Source organism: Carettochelys insculpta, chromosome 10 (genome assembly GCF_033958435.1).
Source record: "Carettochelys insculpta isolate YL-2023 chromosome 10, ASM3395843v1, whole genome shotgun sequence".
Taxonomy (NCBI): Eukaryota; Metazoa; Chordata; order Testudines; family Carettochelyidae; genus Carettochelys; species Carettochelys insculpta.
Window position 1 is genome coordinate 53269862 of NC_134146.1, and position 23817 is coordinate 53293678.

A 23817-nucleotide genomic window follows, 5' to 3' on the forward strand; every position below is an offset into this window, starting at 1 on the left:
ACCTAGACAGTGGGTGAAAACTTTAACTGTGGACTGGGAGCTCTCCTAAGAAGAGCTATTTAAGATCCCTGGTTAATGGCTATATCAATTTGCAGCTTTAAGATTACAGATGGAAAAGCTGTCTAAAGCTCTGCCATGTGACAATGGATGCTAGAACTGTTCTTGGATTAAATTATTTAGTTTATGGTGAAGGATTTTACTATAAGTTTACTTGATTATATTGTTATAAGTTTATATGTTGATATTCTATATTTAGTAATATCAGTGATTGCTTCATTTGGTTCTGCCTTGTTAGAATTGTTTTATTTGGTTAGAAGTTTACTGTTGAAATTATTGTGCTGTTCTGTGTGAACAAGATATGGGATGTGAATAGATTAAAAAAAAAAAGATGCCCGAAAATTACAGGAGAGGGAGTGAAAAAACAAATGTGTCAGCATCAGTATACAATCACCCCAATGGACGAACAATGCAGACTGACAACCCCAAGGTACAAAAGGCATCTTGCACTAAACCAAGAACAATATAAGGAGATGATCAATAGTTGTGAAACCAACCAGCTTGTAATTAACTACCCAAATGCTACTAATAAAGGAGAACTGCATAATCAACCAATTAACATTCCAAGTATGACACAGCAAAGTCTACAGGCTTACAAGGAGATCTCTTACTATAAAAATGGATGAGGGGGGAGGGGGGAGCTTTGGGTTTGTTCTGAAGTAACAACACAGCATCAAAATGTGTCTGGCAGAGGCTCAGCTTCCACTTGAGTTCAGTTTAGCTGGTCATTTGGCTGACTTGAGCAGTGATAAGTGTTGGTAACTAAAACACCAGCTGCAGAACCTTTTTCAGGGGGTGTGAAAATGTGAGCACAGACTGCTTTTAATATTGATTTGGCTTTTTAAATAAATGCAGCATATAGCTTTGTCCCTCGGAAATATTCTGTAAGCTTCTCCAAGCATAACATTTGTATAACATACCATTTCTATAAGCGTCACATATGCAAAGCATGTGGGCATAACAATAAGGTCTGATTTTAAAGTGCTGACTGACAGTGGGCTCCCCGTCTCTTGAGATGTGGGTCCACAAGTGGCTCTAACACCCCAGGGGACTTTCACTGTCAGTCCCTTGGGTATAATGTCAATTTTCTTGCATTTGGAGAGAAAGATGATGTCTGTCTGGATCTGGGCGAGTTTTTTCATGTGGACTGTAAGCTGACAGGTGTGCTGAGTGACTGCTGTGCAGATTTGGGGGGAAGGGAAGGCAGTGCCCCCCCCCCCCCCCCCGCCCCTAAACTACAAGCCTCAAGGGCAGGCAGCCTAAGTGTGAAATGCAAAGAGTTCTGCCAAGGAGACAAGAGAGGTGAAGCTACTGGTTTGTGCCCTCAGGCAGAGAATCAGGATTTTGTTTATAAACTGGTGATTACTATAAGCAAGGGCTGTTTGGATGTTTCCTAAAGTTAATGATCTGTTGCAAGCTTAGTGAACTGCAAAAAGTAAGTACTTAAATGAATGAGATTAATTATAGATTTTTCTACAATTGTTTCAATAGTTGTATTCAAAAGGTGGAAACTATGTTACTAATATCTTTCTTTGAGAAGATAACTGATGTGTTTAAACCATGGGTGTCCAACCTTTTGGCTTGCCTGGGCCGCACTGAGTGAAGAGGAATTGTCTTGGGCCGCATATAAAATATATAATATAGTTAATGTATATAAATCACATCATAATGTTAAAAGTTTACGATCTTGTGGGGCCACATTACTAGCTGTCCAGGGCCGCATGTGGCCTGCGGGCCGTGGGTTGGACACGTCTGGTTTAAACAAAGGAAGTGCGGTAGATCTAATCTCTCTGGCTGCCAGTAAGGCATTGATATAGTTCCACATGAGAAATTATTCGTTAAACTGGAGAAGATGGGCATTAAATATGAGAACTGAAATGTGGATACGGAACTGGTAAAAGGGAAAACTACAGCAGGGCACACTGAAAGGTGGTCAGGCTAAAGGAAGGTCACTAGTGGAATTCCTCAGGGATCAGTCTTGGGACCATCCTCACTTAACATTTTTATTACTGACCATAGCACCAGAAGTGGGCGTGGGCTAATGAAATTTGCAGATGACACAAAGTTGTCAGGTATGGCCAAAACCGAGGAGAATGGGGATACCATCATAGAAGATCTATAATCTGGAGTAATAGCCTTCCACCAAGGTGCATTCACCCACTGCCCATGGGGCAGAGCATGCCCGGGGGCCTCAGGGGGCCTGGGGGGGTAGTACGTGCACAGGGGCTATGCAGGCCTCTCATGCAGTGAGTGGCACAGAGCCCACGGGCAGCGGTTGCTCATTGACGAGCCCATAAACGTGCCACAGGAGTGAACTAAACCCAGCGCCTCAGCCGCCCAGAGCCTACCTCATGGCTCCAGGTCTGACACAAGAGCTTCTCGTGCTCTGCGGTGGGTTGTCCCAGAGACAGAGAGCGGCTGGCCCTGAGGTGATAAGACAAAGGCTGTGAGGAAGGGGCAGAGGGACAAAGGACTCTGCGAGTGCAGAAACGGCACATGTCAGAACAGGCTGAGCAGTAAAGCAGAACAAGGCCAGCCCAACCAACTGGGTTCTGGATGCCAAGGACAGGCCTGGATTCCCCTGCTTCCCGGAGCAGGATCCCTGCACACAGGTGTGGCATGTCCAACTCACTGCCCCATGGCAGCAGAGCCTCATCAGTGCATCCGTTGTCCCAGGGACTCTGGGACTGGCAGAGCAAAGGCACACCCCTTGCTTTTAAGGCACAGGGTGTCTCGCGCCATTTTGTTTGGCCTCCCAGGTGCTAGAGGGATGAACAATTCGATGAGGAGTTGGGCCACTCTCCCACAGAGGCTCTTGCGTGACCCCTGCAGCGAAGGATGATGCATGGGGGGTGACACTGGTGTGAGTGACAAGCAGTTGGCCAGCAGCTGGAGAGGGGCTATTGGAGGGCCTGGTGCCCACAGCAGGAGTCTAGCCCCGCACTGCACTCACAGGCAGCAGGGGGGGAGGTGGAGTGTGGTGGTTCAGGCTCTTTGTTCTCTCCCAGAACGTCGGGGGAGAAAGGGACAAGACTGGGGAAGTGGAGCATGGCAGCTGGGGGAGCAGGATGACCCCTGCTGCTGCCGGTGAGAGCAGTGGGGGACCAGCCCCCTGCTGCCAGCACCAGCCCTCAACCCCACTAGCGCCCCAGGCTGCATTGCTTGGGGAGAGGGCTCAGGGGAAGGGGCAGGGGTGCAGCAAGGGAGCAGAAGAGCAGGGAAGGGGTGGAGAGAGGTGGGGCCTGGGTGGGGGGGGTTGTCCCAGCCCTTCCCTAGGCTTTGGGGGATGTCACATGGCTGTTACCTCCCCCCAACCCCCGCTGTCCTTCACCCATTGCTGCTGCCTGCAGCAATCACTGGGGCAGGGACAAGGGCCTACAAGCACCTTCCACAGGTTGGAAGGGCTGCTCAAGCCAAGAGGGGGCAGCCCTGGCCCAGAAGGGCATCCCAGGCTGGCACGCTCCCCTGCTGCCCCACATACCTGGAGAGCACCACAGCCATAGCGTAGATGTCAATGACCGCGTCGGCTATGCGTTTCAGATGGAACTGCTCACCTGGGGGAAGAGGCTTTGGTGACACGTGACCTGTGCACAAGTTACGCTAGTGAAAACTGACCCAGCAGCACAGCAGCACAGGCCTGGAGGCCTGCGACCTAGCTCTCCCCACAGAGGTACACTGCAAGGCCAGACACTGCTCCTAGGATGGTCAGGGCAAACCCCCACCAACTGGGGACCCTCAGAGGGGCGTGACCCAGAGATGGAGGAACCCCTCCGTGAAGCCAACCCAGCCACAGGGCGTGATGCTGCTGGAGCCTGGCACAGGGCACTCTTGGCTGCTTGGCTCTAATGCTCAGACTGGAGCATTGTCCTGAGCCAAATGCTCAGGGGCATGATTGCTGTGTGTCCCCAGCCCTGCAACTAGACAGCCAGCCAGGCCCATCTGTGAGTCACTTCTGCTGCCCCTGCTGGATCCTGGATCTGCACGCTCAGCTCCCCTGGTGTCAGTGACATGCCACGTGCACACTGAGGGCAGCGTACGAACCGTACACAGCTGTCCAGGCGCCCAGCCAGCTAGGGCTGCACTGTAGCGGGTTCTGTACACAGAGCAGGCCCAGACTCTGGCGTGGGGGAAGCTTTCACCCCAGCGTGCTGCAGTGAGGAGACAGACCCGAGTCAGGACCCCTACGTGAGCATTCAGAGAGAGCAAGGAGTGTGGCTAGGGAGGGGTGGGATACGGCCATGCAAAGGAAAATGGGGTGAGAAGGGAGCATTGTGGGAGGTGATGGACGTGCTGTGCTGTGAACACACACATATCCTGGCTCAGCACCCAGGCTGATGGGTTTACAACAGGCTGTGGAATGTCAGCTGGCAGGAGGCAGGTGGCAGCAGCCACAGGGACACCCACCTATCACCTTCTCACCGTACTTCAGCAGGAGGCTCTCAACAGCTTCACCAAACAGGTCAATGGCCCTCGTCACCTTTGCAGGGACAAGAAGAGCAGTTCGTTTCTGTCCAAGACAACTGCAGCTTTTCAGCCATGATGGAGCCTGCTGAGGCCTCTGGGGGCAGTGCTGGGAAAACCACATTCAGCACAGGGCACTGGGTGGGATGCTGGGGCCAGTGGTGCTGTGCTCTGACTTGGAGGTGAATTGACACTAAGCCCTTTCCAGCACCATACCTGGAGCTGGTTCTCCCCTCAGCATGATTTAGAGCAACCCCAAGGCTGCTCCATCTTATACCAGCCAGACCAGACTCTGGCTACACCCTCTTGCCCCTTGCCCTTATCACGGGGGCTGGGAGCAGGTAGTATAAAGACAGCTCTGGCTGCTCTACAACATCCAAGAGCTCTTGGCCTGGGGATTTGGGCCATGTGCTTTACACTTCCTGAGCACCACAGAATACGCTGGGCATGAGGGACTGCTGCAGAGTGTCACTGACAATCAGAAATTTGGGGCAGGGACTGGGGCACCAGTATTTGGGAACCCCTTATGGAGAAACCTGGCTCTGGCAGTAACATGGCACACTAAGGTCTCTGCCCAGTTGCTGAGGGTCTGGGGTCTTCCACAGACCAGAAATCACCATCCCAACTGGACCCTCACAGAGCTGCTCAGCAGCGAGGCCTGACAAGGAATGGGCCATGGAGACGGAATGGCCGTCTCGCCTCTCCAAGGGCCATCTTGCCATTCCCTCGCTGAGTCGCTTCAGCAGGGCAGTGTGTGGGAATGCGTCTCCTGTTCTGGCAGCTTTGTCTTGTGGGTCTCCATGTGTGCTCTGCCGAAAACTGTGTTTATTTTAGGAGGCAGGCAGGGGGCAGGGAGGGAAGAGAGAGTCTCCACATGCCCTGGTGTCCATATGTGTGCACATGGCCATCTGGGCGGGTCCCTCTGTCACAGTGCCTGGTGTAACCTGTTTTGAAATCAGCTAATGACAAGGCTACTAAAATGCCAATTTTTATGCCAGACAATCAGTGAATCTAAAAGTTCACATTTAGCAAGGACTTTCTGAAGCATTAACGCTTCATACCAAACACAGGCTTTGAAATTCAGTCCTAACTGGAAGCCAGCGAAGCATTTCTTGTGTGAAAATGTCTAAGAGAGACATTAGACAAATGCTGTGAATTACAAAAATATTGTCATTGGTGAATAGATTATATCATGAAAATTACTCACCTTCAGAATATCAGAGGGGCAGCCGTGTTAGTCTGGATCTGCAGCAGCAACGAAGGGTCCTGTGGCACCTTACAGACTAACAGAAGAGTTTTGAGCCTGAGCTTTCGTAGGCACAGACGATCTGATGGAGTGAGTCTGTGCTCAGGAAAGCTCATGCTCAAAACTCTTCTGTTAGTCTGTAAGGTGCCACAGGACCCTTCGTTGCCGTCACCTTCAGAATGTGAGCTACAAACAAAAGGCTTCAGATCTCATCAAACGAAAGGCAATCTAAGGGTCAGGCCCTGGAGCGCTGGAGGTGACAGCAGTTTTACAGTGACTCCAGCAGCTGTGGGGGAAGCAGGTCTTTAAGAATAGATTCCCTCACCAGGTACGCGCTGCTGTCCAGGCCTGGATGAACAATCCCCTCGAGGGACAAGCCAGTGGGAATTCCAACTTTCCTGCAAAGGGAGGAAAGAGATGATAAAAAGAAAGAAAGAAAGAAAGAACAAAAGGTTTAACACACAGCTCGGGTTCGTCCAGGCGTAACTGCACAGTGGTCACTGAGACCTGTTCTGCACTACGAATTTAGGTCAGCTTAACTACATCACCCAGGGCAATGAAAAGTTCACACCTTGTGGGAGGTAGCTGAGCCAAACCAGTCCCTAGTCACTGCCTCAGGGAACAGCCCCTTGTGTCACTGCAGTAAGACTCTTTATGACAGTGCTGAAGCCGTATGCTTGTCACGTCCCTAGTGTGCACATGCCCTGGAGCTGGGGAGCAGGGATGAATCCAGCCCAGTAGCATTTCAGCAATTCTTCTCTAAGATTCACTCCTGCCACGAGAGTCTGAGTTCAAATGAGTGCAGTTAAACATAGCTCTGCACCACTCCAGGCAGGGCCCAGACCGAGGTCAGCCTTGGACATGAGCTATCCCACCCGCTTCTGTCACATGACAAGCAATGCACCATGCAGGCCATTCAGTGCAGAGGACATTTGGTCTGACCTTGCTCCCCCTGAAACCAATGGCAAAACTGCCCCCTAGGTAGCAAAGTGTGAATGCTTAAATGGACAAGTCTCAGAGGGCAGCCATGTTAGTCTGTAGCTTCACAAACAACAAGCAGTCCTGTAGCACCTTAGAGACTAACGCATTTATTAGGTCATGCGCTTTTGTCTGAGGAAATGGGTTTTTCCCATGAAGGCTCGCAAGTGTCAGTAAATGTGTTCGTCTCGAAGGCGCTTCAGGAATATTTAAATGGACGCTTGGCCAGACCAGCTGATCTAACGCCCCAAACCTTCAAAAAGCCCTATGGGAGTCTTACAACACAAACCTGCAAGAACCTGGTTTTACAGTGGGCCTGAAGGAGGCTCTGTCAGCCTCACAGCAACCCCAAGGGCTGTGCTCAAGGGCAGGTTCGCTAGTAGAGATCAGCTCTTGCATCACCAGCACTGCTTCTGGTCGCAGAGCGCTCTCAGGACCAGGGATACTGTCCCACTCCAGGCCTGAAGCAGTTTCGGTCGCAGACAGGGTTTACATTTGGTTCAGTGGCATTCTGCACCCCCAACATACACATTGTTCCATTGTCCCAACATACACTTTGTTCCAGCGCTCTGGTTCAGGACCTGCCAGTGGAAGAAGCATGAATTTTTACACCACTGAAACTGCAACACAAAAGGTGTCATGTGCTCAGTGCTACTTACCGCTTTGCTCTCATCCCAATCTCTTTTAGGATGGTCTCAGTTTTTCCTGATGGATTCATGACAGTTGTTCGCAGATTCTTTAACTGGGCTCCAGCATACTGAAAATGTTTTTAAAACAATTAAAGGAATTTAATTACACTCAGTCATAGGGCTGCACCTACAAAGGGTCATGTTCAGTTCTCCAGGATGGGACACAGGGAATTCACATCAAATTCAGAGTTTTACCAGTCCTCCCTGGTTTAACTGTACAGTAGCAAAATATGAAAATCCATGGCTTTATTGTCCGCAACTGTGTCCTAGCTCTGTGAAACAGCTTGCTCAGATTCAGGAAGAAACATTTAACAGGTGTGTTGTGAACAAGACACGAGAAGTCATTCTCCTGCTCTACTCTGCGCTGGTTAGGCCTCAGCTGGAGTATTGTGTCCAGTTCTGGGCACCGCAGTTCAGGAAGGATGTGGAGAAATTGGAGAGGGTTCAGAAAAGAGCAACAAGAATGATCAAAGGTCTAGAGAACATGACCTATGAAGAAAGGCTGAAAGAATTGGGCTTGTTTAGTTTGGAAAAGAGAAGATTGAGGGGGGACATGATAGCAGTTTTCAGGTATTTAAAAGGGTGTCATAAGGCAGAGGGAGGGAACTTGTTCTTCCTTGCCTCTGAGGATAGAACAAGAGGCAATGGACTGAAATTGCAGCAGGGGAGATTCAGGTTGGACATTAGGAAAAAGTTCCTAACTGTCAGGGTGATCAAACACTGGAACAAATTGCCAAGGGAGGTGGTAGAATCTCCATCACTGGAGCTATTTAAGAAGAGGTTAGATAGATGGCTTTCAGGGATGGTCTAGAAAATGCTTGGTCCTGCCATGAGGGCAGGGGGCTGGACTCGATGGCCTCTCAAGGTCCCTTCCAGTCCTACTCTTCTATGATTCTATGATTCTATGATTTCTGAATTACAGTATTATGCAGTACACAGGTTTTGGTCCATCCATCTAAGTATGTATATATACGGCACTCAAAACAAGGCACCATTTACTGAACAAGAGAACAATGTCTATAGCACTAAAAATTGGGACAGGGAGGTGTCTAAGGTGAGCAATAAATCTGTGGAACTGTCGCAGACTGAGGTGTCATCAGAGGAGGTTTTGAAACAAACTAATAAATAGTAATAAGTCAGGACCAGATAGCATTCACCCAAGAGTTCTGTAGAAAGTCAAATACAAAATTGCAGCATTTCTAATTGTGGTATGTAACCTGTGTCTAAATCAGACTTTGCACCAGATGGCTGGAAGGTAGCTAATGTAATATATACACATGTAAAAACAAACAAACAAACAAAAAAACCCAAAACAGGGCTCCAAAGGCAGTCCTGGAAATTACAGGCCAGTGAGCCTAACTAACTTCAGTACCAAGCAAAGTGGTTGAAACTATAGTACAGACCAGATTCTTCACACATAGATGTACATAATTTGTTGGGGAAGAGTCAGCATGGGTTTTGTAAAGGGAAATCATACCTCACCACTCTATCAGAATTCCTTTAGAGTGTCAACAAGCATAAGGGCAAGGGAGATCCTGTGGATATAATGCACTTGACCTTTCTGAAAGCCTGTGACAAATTCTCACACCAAATGCTCTTCCCAAAGTAAGCAGTCATGGGATCAGAGGGAAGTTCCTCTCACAGATCAGTAAGGCCGTTTCTACATGCTAATACACGGAATGAAAGATGCTAATGAAGCGCGGATGCAAATTCCCCGCACTCATTAGCATAACATCACGTGATTTGGAGTCTGGAAGACCATTCTTCTGGACTCCAAAATGTCGTGTAGAAGCGCAGCCCTTGGGGGGGCTTCTGGAAGGAAGTCCTCCTTCCAGAGGCCCCTTCTTCCCAAAAATTTTTAGCATTAGCATATTTCGCTCCATGTATTAGCAGGCCACTTCTGAAGAAAGTGGCCTGTGTAGAAATGACCTAACTGATGAAAAGATAGGAAACAAAGGGTAGGAACAAATGGCCAATTTTCAGTGAAGAGAGGGAAATAGGGGAGTCTCCCAGAGATTTGTGCTGGAACCAATGCTGTTCAACATAGTCATAAATGATCTGGAGACAGTGTGGTGGTGAAAGTTTGCATTTCTTTGATACTATGTTACTCAGGATAGTTAAGTCCAGAGCTGATTGCATAGTTACAGAGGGACCTCACAAAACTGGGCAAGGGCACCACCGCATGGCAGATGAAATTCAATGCTGATAAATGCAAAGTAATGCACCCTGGAAAACATAACACCAAATACACCTGTAAAAATGATGGGGTCTCAGTTAGTTGTTATCCCTGGAGAACAGGACATTGGCATCATCATGGATAGTTCTATGAAAATGCCCACTCTAGGTGCAGCAGCAGTCAAAAAAGCTGCAAGAATGTCAGGCACCAATCGGAAAGGGCTAGACAATAAGAAAGAAAATATCAGAATGCCACTGCCTTAACCCAGGTGTTCCCACAGCTGGAATAGTATGTCCAGTTCTAGTCACCCATCTCAAAAAGACAAATTAGAACTGGAAAAGGTACAAAGAAAGCAGCAGAACAGGTGAAAGGGATGAACAGCTTGCAGGTGAGGACAGACTGGGACTATTCAGCTTGGAAAGGAGCCAAGTATGGGGGATTTGCAGAAGTCTGTACAATCACAGGTGGTTTGGAGACAGCAAATAAGGAGCTGTTCATTAGCCACTCCCATGGGTGGAGCATAGGAGCTGGGCACTGTTGTTACAGAAGTCAATAGGGCTGAATATGGAGTGTGGGTCTGGGCCAGACCATCAGCAATGGACGCTGGCCACAAAATTCAGATCATGTTTCAGGTTCCAAAAGGTCCTCATGCCCACGCCGACCCTACCTCCTGCTCAGGCCAAGGGCCAGGCCCAGGCCCAACCGGAGGAGTTGGGATAGCGGGGTTGGTTCAGCCAATTTCCTGCTGCTCCCTCTAGCTATGAAGTGTGAAACTGAAGCTGGGTTTCAAGCCAATCTCCCATGCAGGCCCATTCATAGAATCAGAACTGTATAGCTGGAAGGGACCTCAGGAGGTCATCAAGTCCAGCCCCCTGCTTCAAGCAGGATCAACCCCCACTAAGCCATCCCAGCCAGGACCTTGTCAAGCCAGGATGTAAAAACCTCCAGGGGTGGAGAATCCACCACCTCTCTAGACAACGCACTCCAGTGCTTCACCGCCCTCCTGGGGAAGAAGTTTGACTCCCTTTCTTCTCACACACAACTTTGGAGAGGGTTCTCAGCAGCAGCGAATGCTCTGTGCCACAGGTGGATGCCTAGAGGCTGAGCTACAGCTGCAGGGGGCACGTCCAATGCCACTAGGATCCCTTTCCTTTGGGACTCTCAGGGAACATGCTCTGCAGAGGCTATTCCACCAGTCATGGTGCTCCACTCTGCATCCAGCCAGGCCAGCGGTCAGCTCACCCCCAGGCTTCCCTCCCACACACCTTGGAGATGCTGTTGCTGGTGCAGGACAGACTGTTGGCCCCTCACCCAGCTGTGCAGTGTCAGCTGCAGCCTGGTTCTGCAGCCTTCCTCTGTGCTGGTGCTGGAAATGGCAAGGCGATTAAAGGGTGGTATTTGCTCACAGAAGTGCCTCACCTCAATGCCTGTCAGTGCCACAAACAGGCGAAGGATATCATTGGTGCCCTCGAAAATGCGGAAGATCCTCAGGTCCCTCAGGACTTTTTCAACACCAGCTTCCTGTGAAAGCAAAGACCCGGTAATGCCCTAGCCGGGGGCTGCGAGAAGCTGTCTCAGTAGAGCACAGCGAGCTCCTAAGTACGGCCATATAGACGAAGCAGGTGGGTCTGCTCTGGGCCGAGGGAACAATGCTGGCTTACCTGCATGTATCCCATCCCACCCAGGATCTGGATGCACTCGTCTGTGACTTGCCAGGCTGCTTCCTAAAGAGAAAAAAATCACAGTGCAGCCGAGGAGAATGTTCTAGCCTGGCCCTTTCCCCCTCACAGAAACCCCTGGGGCAGCCCAAGTGAACCCCAGGGGTTGTGTTACCAGGCAATAGTTTAAAGGGGGAGCCATCCCAAGCCTCCCATTTCTCTTGTGCTTGCTCTGCCCTGCCTCTTGGGGGTGTCTTGCGCTGGGAATCACTTACTGACGCAAAGATCTTGCTGATCGCAGCTTCAAGCTTGTAATCTGGCACCTTCATGTCCATGTTGCCACTCACCACATAGGCCATGGACTGCAGGGAAACAGCATGTGCCTTTGGTTACCCTGTGTATGTGCCAAAGACACCGTCCCACAGCCCTGGGGTGCGCTCTGAAGAAGGCACAGCATGGTTCAGCTCCATCCTCTTGCTCTCTTTTGTACCGGGCACTGTCCATCAGAGGCCCCATCCCAAATCCCAACATACCCATTCTGCTCCCAGAAGGGATAAGCCCAGCTTGCCTGATTCGTAAAGGCACTGCCCTTTGATCCTTCCAGTCGCACCTCACCCCTTTCCCTGCTCTGCACTCATTTGTTCTCCCTCATTTCCACTTAGACTGTAAACCCGGGTGGGCAAGATACGGCCTGCAGGCTGGATCTGTCCCACCAAGCCTTTTAATCTGGCCCATGGCCTGCCCCCAGGGCTGCGAGCAGGGAGAGCACTGGGTGCCAATAGGAGCTGGGGACAAAAGCAGAATTTCTCAGATCCCTTTCGCTGATTTTTGGTCAATATGAGCTATGAGATTTTGCTGGGGCAGGAGCAGCACTCAAAACCAGCCAACAGGAGCTGAGAGATTTTGTTGGGGTTTGGGATCAGTGCCCAAAGCTCTCATCCCCAGCACAGAAAGCCACATAGAGCTGCCAGAGCGCTGGGGCTGCTGGCAGGCAGGGATGCCTGAGAGTGCTGCTGACCAGGAGATGATTAGGTAAGTGCCTCCTGGCCACAGACTGCTTCTGGCACCCCCACCCCACTCCACCTCCCTCCCAGACCCTGCACCTCTCCTGCATCCTTCCCCTAGGCCAGACTCCTCTCCTGCACCCATACCCTCTCCTGGAGCCTGCACCCCAATACCCTACGCCAGGCCACAAATCCCTCCTTCAACCAAACTCCGTCTCAGGCCCCCACACCCTAACCTGCACCTCAGTCCTCTACCTCAAATTCCCTTCTTCACCCAGCCTCCATCCCAGACCCCCCATCCCATCCACAGAAAAGTGCTGCCTTTGACCGCTTACCAAAACTTTTGAGTGGCCCCTCAGCAGAAAATACTGCCCACCCCTGCTGGGGCAGGGACCAGGCATTCCCAAGTGCTCACACAGTTCTATGCACAAGGGGACTGGGTCCCTGGGGTAGTCGGGCCCTACTGCTGTACCCCAGGGCAGTGCCCCAGAGGGTACGAGTCAGGACAGCTTCACTGATTTTCACAGAGACATAGTCATGCCAGGCGAGTTCGCTGGCTGGCTAACACCTAACCTGCACACAACAGAGGGTTTTATTGACAGAATCAGAGTTGCTTGTTTGGTTTTTTAACCCTAGGCTGCTTCCAAGCTGCAGGATGGGAGGACTATGAAAGTGCCAAAGCTGCAGGCAGTATGGCGCTATTCACGCTGGAATTTGGCCAGGATGCCGAGGTTCCCACAGCACTAGGCCTATGAACCAGGTTACGGGAACAATGCCCACACAGCACAGTGCTCCCAAAGCCACTCTGGGGGCACTGGCTCAGAGCCTCATCCTTCCCAAGTGTGCACAGGTGTCATGTCAGCCTTTAAGGCATTACTCTCACTTCACATCTGTGTGGACAAATGCCAGCTCAAGCCCAGAGACATGAGGGCTGCCCAGTGTCTCTCATCCAAACACCGAACCAAGCTAGCCAGCCCACTAAGCCTGTGAAATACAGCACCATGGCATCTGTTCCATTCACTGCAGATGTTCGTACTGTTGCTCATATCTCTGTTATAGCTGTGTTCTGCACACGTGCATTAAAACATCCAAAACCAAGTGCAGGACACTTACTCCCATCCACTCCTGGGTGGCGACCTGGGTGTGCAGTGGACAGGGGTTTTCATTGTGTTTATTTATATGACCACACTGCTCTGGGTTTATAGCACAGAAGGCAGGTCTGTAAATGTGCCTGGGCTTTGGCCAGGAAAGAGGGAGGTTTGGGATTCTCTGTAGTCCATGGTGAAGTTCATTCTACAGCCTGGGACCAGCCCCTGTGAATGCCCCACCTCCCCAGGAAACTGCCGCCATGTCTGTGCAATGGAGATGTTGACCATGGTCTTGATGCTGCATTGAAGAGTTCCTCACCTCTGTGACATAGTGCAGCATGGCCATCCGTGCGACTTTCTCCTGAATAGCACCATAGTTGCTGATCGTGTCTCCAAACTGCTTACGATTAGCAGCATGGTCAACCTGGTGTTAATAAGAGCCTGGGATCACAGCAAGAAGCTAATGCAATACACACAAAGGAATTTGTTCTGTGTCCCAGCTAAATGATTTGGCCATATACTGCAATTTTAAACAAAATTAGGTTTGCCAACATTTATAGGAATGGCCACGTTAGGGGGTCGCGCCCTTGCAGCTTGTGTCAGCAGAGCATGCTGAGCATACTAGGGTCTCTTGTCATCCCTTCCATCCCCCAAAGCCCCTGTAGGATATCTTCCTATCCCTTCTAGTTCAGGGACTAACTGCAGCCCTCCCATTTGCAACTCTCTGCCATGGGTTCTGCGTGCCTTCCATTTCCCCATTTTGAGTTTTCCAGTTTAAACCAAAATTAACTGGGTTCTGCCCAGAGATGCTTCTGAAATGTTAGAATTGTTTGGACACAGTGTTCTCACAGTACCATAGCACACCCTGCCAGAAATGACGACAAATTAAGTTTAAGGGTCTCATAAGCTCAGACATCACCGTGAGTCCAGCCTCAGAGCCTCAGTTCAGCCCGATCTCACCCCATTACACAAAAGGGATAACAAGAAGAATTTCTGTCTAAACCAGCACGTGCAGCTAAGTAAGCTGAGGCCCCAAATGCGGACAAGCCTTACAAGCCTAAGGAAAATCCCACTGAACGCATGTTACATTAAACAGAGACATTGAATTGTCCCTCTTTGGGGCACAACACAGGTCTTTGACCTGACAGCAATTCCAGAGTCAGCTTCTTTCTGTCCCTCTGGACACACAGGGAACATGGGCTTCTCAGAGCAGGAGAGGCAGGTTTGCAAGTGGTGCCAGAACATGCAGAGTCTTTCCTGCTGTTCTCCAAACTCTTGCCTCCCCCTGACCTGCCTAAGGTAGTTTGGGAGGCAGGAGAGGGTTTGGGGTGCAGGCTCTGGGACAGAGTTTGGGTGCCAGGTGCAGGCGCTAGCCTGGGCAAGAGATTGGGGCAGAGGCCCTGGAAGGGAGTTTGGGGGCAGGAGGTGGTGGGTGCTGGCTCTGGGAGGGTGTGAGGGGTGTGGTACTTACCTGGGGCATGCTCTACAGGCACTACCCCCTACAGCATCCACTGGCCGTAGGAGTGCTCAGGGGGGCGGTGTCGGGGGGGGCAGTGCATGCCGACACTTCCAGCACAGGGGCCACAGGGATGTGCTGGCAGTCATGCTGAGCGAGCAGAGAGAAAGCTGCTCCAGTACAGCTGGGTTGCTTGTGGGGAAGCAGGGGCCCTGGATTATTTTCAATTACCAGGGAGTGGCAGGTGAGGCCGGGGTAGAAACCCAGCCCCGAACTTTGCTGGAGTAGGGTTCCCAGGACAGGAATATGCCTGAAGCCTGGGCACCACAGGCCCATACCACTCTCCACTCCTGTCTCAGAGTGCTTCCACCATGGGGATGTGCTGCAATAACTGACCATTGACTCTCACCCACTGTGCTCGACTAACAAGGAGCATGGGGGACTATCCATTTAAATTGCCCTGCACTATCCGAGCTCTTTAAAGAACATGAACGTACAGCTTTGATGATCACTGAGCGCATGGTGCCTGCCAAGGCAGAGGCCATCCCAAAACGTCCATTGTTCAGTATGTTCATGGCGACCATGAAGCCTGAGCCGAGCTCTCCGAGCAGATTTTCTGTGGGCACCTTCACGTTATCAAAGTGCACCTCAGCTGTATTGGAGCATTTGATGCCCATCTTCTTCTCTGGCGGGCCACTGACAAAACAGAATAAAACCGCAGATTGCCACAGCCTGACTCTGACCTCAGGACATGCACACCTCCCTGGACATGTAATTGTGCATTTGTGTGTGCAAATCAGCACTCTCACATGCATGCTGGTAACTGACCCTGAGAAGGGCCAGCTGCCCTCTGACACACAGTGCAGTCACTGGAAATCGAGGGGACTCGGCTCCCGGTAGGAGCCAAGTTACTTGATTTACACCTGAGCAAATGGGGTAGTGTGCAAAGGGGGCTGCACATTTACATGTGGTAATTCTGCATGCAAATAAAGTATTAATTGAATGTCTTATATAGAAACTGGGGTCAGGGTAAAGGTAAATAAATGAAGTGACCATTGCTCATTTCTAAAGTCTCTGGAACTGCTGGACCATGTGGCTGCATAACCTCAAGACCAGTGGCCTCAGAATACCAGCACTTCCCTTCTAATGCTTGTCATGCTTGTGGTAGCAGATTGCTCCACAGAGGGAGAGGGACATTTAAAGGAGCCAGTGTTACATTGTCAAAACAAAAAAGCAGTAAAATAGCACTTTAAAGACTAACAAAATAGATGATGTCTGTCTGGATCTGGGCAAGTTGTTTCAGATAGTTGATGGATCACCATTCCAAATGGCTAAATGTAGTGCCTTGCATGTTGATTAGTAACAGAGAGAAAGCCATGCTAGTCTATATACTATCAAAACAAAAAAGCAGTAAAGTAGCACTTTAAAGACTAACAAAATTTGTTAGTTTTTAAAGTGCTACTGGACTGCTTTTTTGTCTTGATAGTATATAGACTAGCACGGCTCCCTCTCTGTTACTAATCAACATGCTAGGGTTATATTGTGTGTAAGGGAAAAACGGGTGCATGAGCATGATAACCTAACACCCTCTTGTGGCAAGAGGCCTGGAAGCCGAACCAAGGAGTTGGTGCCTGGTAAGCTGCTAGATTTATTGTTCTGTGCAAGGGTAACACTTCCCTGGTCACCTCTCCATGCCAGCCAGGACTTTATAGAGCTCTGCCATGTCCTCTGGAGTCTCTGCTCAGAGCTGAGCAACACTGGCCTTTTCTACCTCCTTACGCCTTGTGTGACAGCTTTTACACATCTCTTACCTGGTCACTCCCCCAAAGGCCCTCTCCACAATGAAGGCTGAAATTTTGTCCTTCACTTCCCCCGTTGGCTCCTTCACGGGGGTCTTGGCGAACACTGTGAAGATCTCAGCTGTCCCTCCATTACTGGAACCCAAAGACACAGTAAGCTCTCCACTGCCTAGACTTAATCAAGCTCATCTCCTTCTCGCTCAGTGATTTCCTTTCCCCATTACAGCCAGTCACACATGCTTTTTACTGCAGTTAGCCCTGGAACAACACTTCACACTGTCAGAGACAAACAATAATTGAGTGTGTTGGCCATAGCTGAAGCAGATGGTGGAGTAAATCACACATCCTGGCTGAGTGAGCACATCCCACTCTTGAAAGCTTGCCTACATACACAAGCACCGTGCTTTACCCTCATGGGCGGAGTTATAGTGGTACAATGCCCCTAGTACGGACACCATGGGAAAAGGAATAAGCTACAGGTTGACTCTTTCTAGTCCAGCAATCTCTGGTTTGGCAACATCAGTGGCCCGGCATGACTTTAGTTATCCGGATGTCCACTTATCATGGGTGTGGCCAAGTTTCCTGAGGTTTCATACCATTTGTTTACCCCCAGCAGTCCCAGCTCTCAATGTTTTGTGCTGTTATTTATCTGTAATTTGCCCCCCACCCTCCAAATGTCTCCTAAGAACCCAGAAAGCAGTGGAAGTGTTGGTAATGTGCTGGAAAATACTGACCTCCCGTGGTCTGCCAAATCCTGGCACCAGTCAGGTCCCAAAGGTGCCAGACTAGAGAGGTTCAATGTGTATAGCATTTACAGCCCCTTTATACTGCTAGAGCTGAGTAAACACCAGGGGCTGTGTTAGCCTGAACAACTAGGCAAAAAGTCACACCCCACCTGCCAAAGTTCTCCTAGTGCCAAAGCTGTGTGAGGGCCAGGCCGAAGGGGAAGGATTTAGCAGGAAGGGTGCTGGGGTGGGTAAGGTAAAGGTGAGTCCCTTTGCTTAGCTAAGACCTTGTTACTCTTCCTGCTGATTGTCTTCCTGTCACAACCCTGCTCTTACACCCGCTCCGCACAGCACCCTCTAACACCTGATTGCTGGGGCACAGCTGCCACCACCTGGCCTGGTCTGTGCAGGGCTGGATTAAGAAAGGGGCTTGAGGGGCTGCAGCCCAGGGCCCTGGGCTAAGGGGGACGCTGTAAAATATATCTCTGCACTGCTGAACAGCCCCCTCAGCCCAGGGCTCCGGCTGAAGCCACTGAAGCCCTTGTGTTCTGGCCCTGCCTGGCAGGGGTGGAGGGATGTGGCTCGATGCACCCCTTCCCTCCCCCCACAGAGCTGGGCTCGAGGCACGAGCAGCAGGAAGCTCTATCTGCAAACGTCCCTTGTCTGCAGGCTCTGCCCCCACAGCTCCTATTACCTGGGAACTGCAGCCAATGGGAGCAGCAGAGGGCTTGTGTCTGCAGCTGAGCACAGCATTGTAACACGCAGTACCACCTGCCCCTTCCGTCCTCAGTGACTGTGCCACTAAGGGGGGACTGCCCCAGGTAAGCCTCCTGCACCTCACCCCCAGCCCTGAGCCTCCACCCTCATTCTAACTCCCTCCCACACCCAGTACCCCCACCTGCTACCCTGAGCCCCCTCCCATACCCTAACTCCTGCCCAGACACTGCACCCCCCACAGCCACCCCCTCGTGCCCTAGGCCTCCTCCTGCTCTCCAAATCCCTGGAACCCAGTCTGGAGCCCCCTCCTGCACCTCAAACCACCCGTCCCCAGATTTTGCACCCCCAGTCAGAGCCCTCTGCCCTCCCCCACCCGCAACCTTCTGCCTCAATCCATAGTCCTCTTCTGTACTCTGAACCCTTCCTTTCTGGTCCCACCTCAGAGCCTAAGGGGCCCCAGGCTCCCAGAAGAGTTAATCTGGCCTTGGTTGCATGCCTCTAACATGACCTAGAGAGGCCAGGGACTTGCCCACGGCCATACAGGGAATCAGTGGCAGAATGGAGCTGTATGTTGGGAGCACCTCACTCCCAGCATGGTGATGCTCAGTACATTCTACCTTACTGCCTCTCTTTAGCCCAGAGGAAGACTTCCCAGTTCCGTCAATGGGACTGAAAGTGTGTTTGTCTTGGCTCAGGACCCCAGTTAGCACTGGTCCCTGAGGCTCTCTAACATCTTACACCTTAACCTGCCAGGGCAGGGGAGCAGGTTTAGCTGACATTGAGAACCATGCCTCTGAATCAACTCCCCGGCACTACACCAGCCGGCAGGAAGCCTCTCTAGCTTCACTGAGCTGGTGATGGCAGCACAGACCCCGGGCCATTTTAAATCACCCGGGGGCATCAGGTGTGGCTGGGGAATACACCTGGAGGGAGAGCACCTGGGGGTGGCAGGTGGAGTCAGAAGTTTGGTGGAGCAGGGCCCCCAGATCAGGAATATTCCTGGAGCCTGGGCCCCGTGGGCTCATATATCGCTGTCCATGGCAGCAGGGGAGGTGCCTGACCGCCCGCCCCAGGTGAGCACCACAGCAGCCAAGAGGGAGCTGACGCACTGTGAACAAGGCTTTGCCTCAGTCGGTGTCCTTGCCCAGCGAGTGGGATGAGAGTGCGGGAAGGAAGAGAGGGCCTGGCGCCCGTCCTGTTCTCTTGGGCCACAGACGCTTCCAGATGTAACAGGACACTCAGGCTTCTCTCACCTGATCCATATTTTCCCGCCGTTCAGCATGTAGAATTTCCCACACTCGCTGAGCTTGGCCAGGGTTTTAATAGAAGCGGCATCTGAGCCACTTGAGGGCTCCGTCAGGCAGAAGGCAGCGATGGTTTCTCCTGCAGAAGACAGCAAAACCGTCACCACTGGCAGAGAGCCCAGAATAATCCCCCAGGCAGCCAGGGCTCAGCAGGGGACAAAGCACCCACTGCCCTGAGGGCTGCCCATCTACGCAGCAGCGTGGTGGTGCATAGAAAGGATAAGGCAGGGGTGGATCTGTCCACATGCACACCACTGCAAGTAGCTGGCTGTATGTAAATGGACAGCTACAGAAAGCTGCTGCATTCTGCAGCTCGGCTGTTAGCAGGTGGCTGCCTTGCCCTGGGCACCTCGCAGCTCTGCTGCTGGCACAATGACATGCCAGTCTGCAGTGTGCGCTCGAGGGCTGGGCTCTGGCAGTGCGAGCAGGACAGCTGCAGGGCAGCCTGTGCTCAACTGGCGGAGCACTCCAGGGAAGCTTACACAGGGCTTGCCTGCACTGCCCCAGCTCTCACCACTGCTGTGAGCACCCCCTGTCCCCATCCCTGGCCCACAGCTTGCAAGCAGAGCTGAAAGCCTGGCCCAGAGCTGTGTCTGGGGGACCTGGCAAAATCTGCACTGACCTTGTACAGGAGACAAGGGAGAGAGAAAAGAGGGCCTGTTCCCTACCAGATGCCAGCTTGGGCAGGTATTTCTCCTTCTGACTCTGGGTCCCAAAGAGCAGGATTCCCTTAAAGCCGATTGACTGATGAGCACCGAGGCTTATGCCCACACCAAGGTCGTGCCCTCCAACCACCTCCACCATTCGCGCATACTGGAGGGAAAGCAAAGGAGACGTGGTGGGAGTGGTGATTAGCTGGAACTGCTGCTCACTTCACCCTTCAGATGCAACAGCTTCTGGGAACTAGCAAACACTCCACTTAAACACCAATATTAGCACTCAGTGCTGCTCCCCATCGCAGCTCCCTGCTACTCTTAATCAGCAGCGCCAAAAGGTGCCTCAGGCCTGGTGCGCAAGGTGGGAGCGGGGCCCAGCTCTCTGCCCCCTGAAGGGGTGGGCACAAGGTGGGAGGGGCTGGGCTTGGGGCAGGGAGCCCTGGGCTCCCTCTCCATGCTGTCTCTGAGCTGCCCATGGAGCAGCACAGAGTGCTCCTCAGCATTTCACAGGGGCCTGCAGTTCTGGACATGGTGGCAGCCGGAGCTCTGGGCCCCTTTGAAATGACAAGTCTGGAGGCAACTGTGCCCTTTGCCTCCCCTCCCGCCTCGGTGGGCCTGCTGTTAATCACCCTGCCACGGCACAGTGCAGGACACTGGAGGCACAGACTGGTCATCCGGAGCCATCAGATATGGTGTCCGGCAGCGCCAAGCCCACAGTGAAGGAGGTGGCGCATGGTTTGGGTAGAACTTTCACGAGGAGGGACCAGAGAATGCACACCAAGCGAGAGAGGCACGGGGGAGATGTTACTGATACATATCTGCCTACCACCCTCTCTGTCTTGGAACCACAGAATCAGAGGGTTGGAAAAGACCTCAGAAGGTCAGCAAGTCCAACCCTGGGTAACCCATTCCTGTGTTTCATCACCCTCCCAGTGAGATTTTCCTAATAGACAACCTAGACCTCCCCCACTGCCACCTGAGACCCTTGCTCCTTGTTCTGCCACCTGCCACCACTGAGAATATTTCTCTCCATCCTCTTTGGAATGCCCTTGAGGAAGCTGAAAGCTGCTGTCAAATCCCCTCTGACTCTCCTCTTCTGCAAACCAAATAAGCCCAAATCCCCCAGTCTCTCCTCATAGGTCATGTGGTCCAGCCCCCTCATCATTTTGTTGTCCTCCACTGGATTCTCTTGGGTGCAGTCACATCCCTGCTGTAACAGGGGCCCAGAACTGGATGCAGTACTCCAGATGTGGCCTCACCAGTGGTGCATAAAGGGAAATAGGGTTAGGCCCTCAATCTGTTGGCAATGCTCCTACTAACGCATCTCAATATGCCATTAGCCTCCCTGGCTATCAGTGAACACTGTTGGCTTACATCCAGCTCCTCATGTACTGTAATGCCCAGGTCCTTTTCTGCAGAACTGCTGTTTAGCCAGTCGGTCCCCAGCCTGGAGCAGTGCTTGGGATTATAGAACTTTATGGAACCTCATCAGATTCCTTTTGGCCCAATCCTACGATCTGTATAGGTCTCCCTGAATCCTCTCCCCACCCTCCAGCATAACTGCCTATCGCTCTACCTTAGCAGCATCTGTGAAGCTGCTGAGAGTCTTGTGTATTTAGACTGGTGGGACTACCTCTGACTGAATGGCTGAGCAGCACCCAGCCACACGGCTCCTTCAGACTCAACTGTAACCGATATTTATTGATGGAATTACTGGAAAGCAAGATTCAGAGGAGGGAGTAGAGCTCTGTCCTACAGCAAGAGGCTACCAGGCGTGAGAATAGGACCTAGTTCTCCCAGCTCCCGCACTGGCTCCCTATCCCACACTGCCTCACCTCTGAATTACCCAGGTGAGACTTTCACAGTCCCGCTCTAGCTATCATGGGATGGGTGGAGCTCACCCAGCGGTTGGCTTTCCAGCAACTGTTGGTCTGCCGCTTATAGGGACAGCCCTCCTCTGCATGGGGCAGACAGGCAACACGGCTTCAGGTGAGGCCAGGTGGGCCAAGCTGGCTCACTGTACCTCCTGTGCTGTTTACAAGTAAAGCCTGGCAGTGGGAAACTTGGCGGCAGGACAGGAAGGCGAAGCTTGTCTGCACACACTGAGCATGAGTGTCTGTGCCTCTCTGGTGACTGACAGCATGCTGCAGGCTGAGCTCCTCAGCTGGCTGCACAGGACCCAAGTAACAGGATACACCTGGAGCCAGGGGGTGGGCACCTCTCAGGATGACCACAGCCCTGCCACCAACGCAGCCCTTAACTTGGAATGAAACAGGTGCCATGGCCTGAACAATTGTTTTATTCTCTTAAGTGATGCGGCAGGCCCAGGAGGGTGGGACTCAGCTCTGAATGGCCATGCCGGGTGGGGGGCAGGGCTCTGAATGGCCATGCCCAAAGTGGGGAGCAGGGGGGCTCTGAGCAGCCAGGCCAGGTTGGGCAGTGCTCTGAATGGCCAGGCTCTGGCACAAATTAAGCACTGCCCCTTCTCCTCTGTATCATGGCCACACTTGTCTTTGTCCCAACCTCCTTCAGGAAGTGACTCTCCCATGCTGTAAAGATAGGGGCCACGAGCCAGTGGCAAGAGAATGTGCCTGTCTAGCTGCCACCCTGAGAGTCAAGCCCAAAGGCGGTGGGATCTGAAATCCACATTTGGCCCTTCCCATCTCTGCCCTGTGCCGGGTACCTGGCTCCAAATGCCAGATGCCAGGGCAAGTTGAGGTCCCAGCCCACATTATGCCCTCAGGCCTGCACCCCAAGGCTCCATCTTACCTGGGTGTTTGTCAGCCCCACTCCCCCCAGATCCTCAGCCACCTGAAGCCCAAAGGCTCCCATCTCCTTCAGCCCAGCCAGGGTGGCATCCTCAATGCACTCCAGCTTCTCATTCTCTGCAGAGTCGTTGACCTCCTTCAAGCAATGGGAGACAGTGGATGAAAGGCCGGTGCAGCCCCAGGCGAACTCTGCCCAGTCTTTGGGGGCTGGGCCACAGGGGCTGGGAAAGGCTACATTATACACTGCCTCTCTCCCTGGCAGCAGGGAGCTGCTGGCCCCTCAGACAGACCAGCAGGGTGCTGTCATGTTAGCCGTCAGCCTGAACCCCAGGGTCAGCGTGTGTGGGAGGGGTGTGCCTCGGGGCATGTGATGTATGGCCCTGACTTTCCTTTCCCTCTGCCCCTGCCCTGCGCTCCCTCCTTCTCCCCACACCAGTCCTCTCTCTCTGGGCAGAGCTGAGCCTCGCAGAGACCCTGTGCTTCAAATATCCTGCCAAAAGGCCTCCCAGATGCACTCCTGCTCTGCCAACAGCCCAGCCCTTCCTCAGGTCCCACGGCCAACTGACACCTCAGTCTAAGAGACTGGTGGCATTTTGTAGGAGACATGGGCATCTGCGGCACTCAGGAAGTCAGGCACATGCACATCCTCCAGGTCTCACAAAGAGGCTGAACTCCTGAGGAGAAGTCATTTTAAAATGTCGGTGAGTGGGGAGGTGACGTGTCGCTGTCGAAGGAGGATGGAGTCCTTTCCTTTTGATGGCAACCCGCACCTCAGGCTAATCTGTAATCAGATAGGCAGCAGTCTGCAACTAACCTCAAAGAAGCGGGTGCAGGGATCTACCAGGGCTTGCAGGAACTGTGTCTGATCTCCTGAGAGCACTAAGGAGGGAAAGATGCAGCTGGATTAGCAGGGCATATCTAACCCTCATTTACACTGAGGCACCTTCTGAGCCTGGATGTTTGTTTAGGAGTTCTGCTCCTGTTCAGAAGGGATTCTTCCAGGGCAGTTCGAAGGGCTGTGAGTTGAGCTGTGTT

General features: G+C 52.1%; 1 protein-coding gene across 1 annotated transcript in view; it reads right to left on the reverse strand.

Annotated features, from left to right (window-relative positions):
• ACADVL (acyl-CoA dehydrogenase very long chain) overlaps positions 1-23817 on the reverse strand; it is a 31607-nt gene that overhangs the window by 2042 nt on the left and 5748 nt on the right. The window contains exons 4-18 of the mRNA XM_075004168.1: positions 23597-23661; positions 22784-22918; positions 20027-20171; positions 19308-19437; positions 16625-16747; positions 15311-15509; positions 13677-13781; positions 11541-11627; positions 11269-11331; positions 11027-11128; positions 7402-7499; positions 6090-6162; positions 4462-4534; positions 3539-3611; positions 2406-2481 (exon numbers count right to left, since the gene is read on the reverse strand). Of these exons, the coding sequence (XP_074860269.1) occupies positions 2406-2481; positions 3539-3611; positions 4462-4534; positions 6090-6162; positions 7402-7499; positions 11027-11128; positions 11269-11331; positions 11541-11627; positions 13677-13781; positions 15311-15509; positions 16625-16747; positions 19308-19437; positions 20027-20171; positions 22784-22918; positions 23597-23661 (1547 nt within the window). The remainder of the gene's footprint in view (positions 1-2405; positions 2482-3538; positions 3612-4461; positions 4535-6089; positions 6163-7401; positions 7500-11026; positions 11129-11268; positions 11332-11540; positions 11628-13676; positions 13782-15310; positions 15510-16624; positions 16748-19307; positions 19438-20026; positions 20172-22783; positions 22919-23596; positions 23662-23817) is intronic.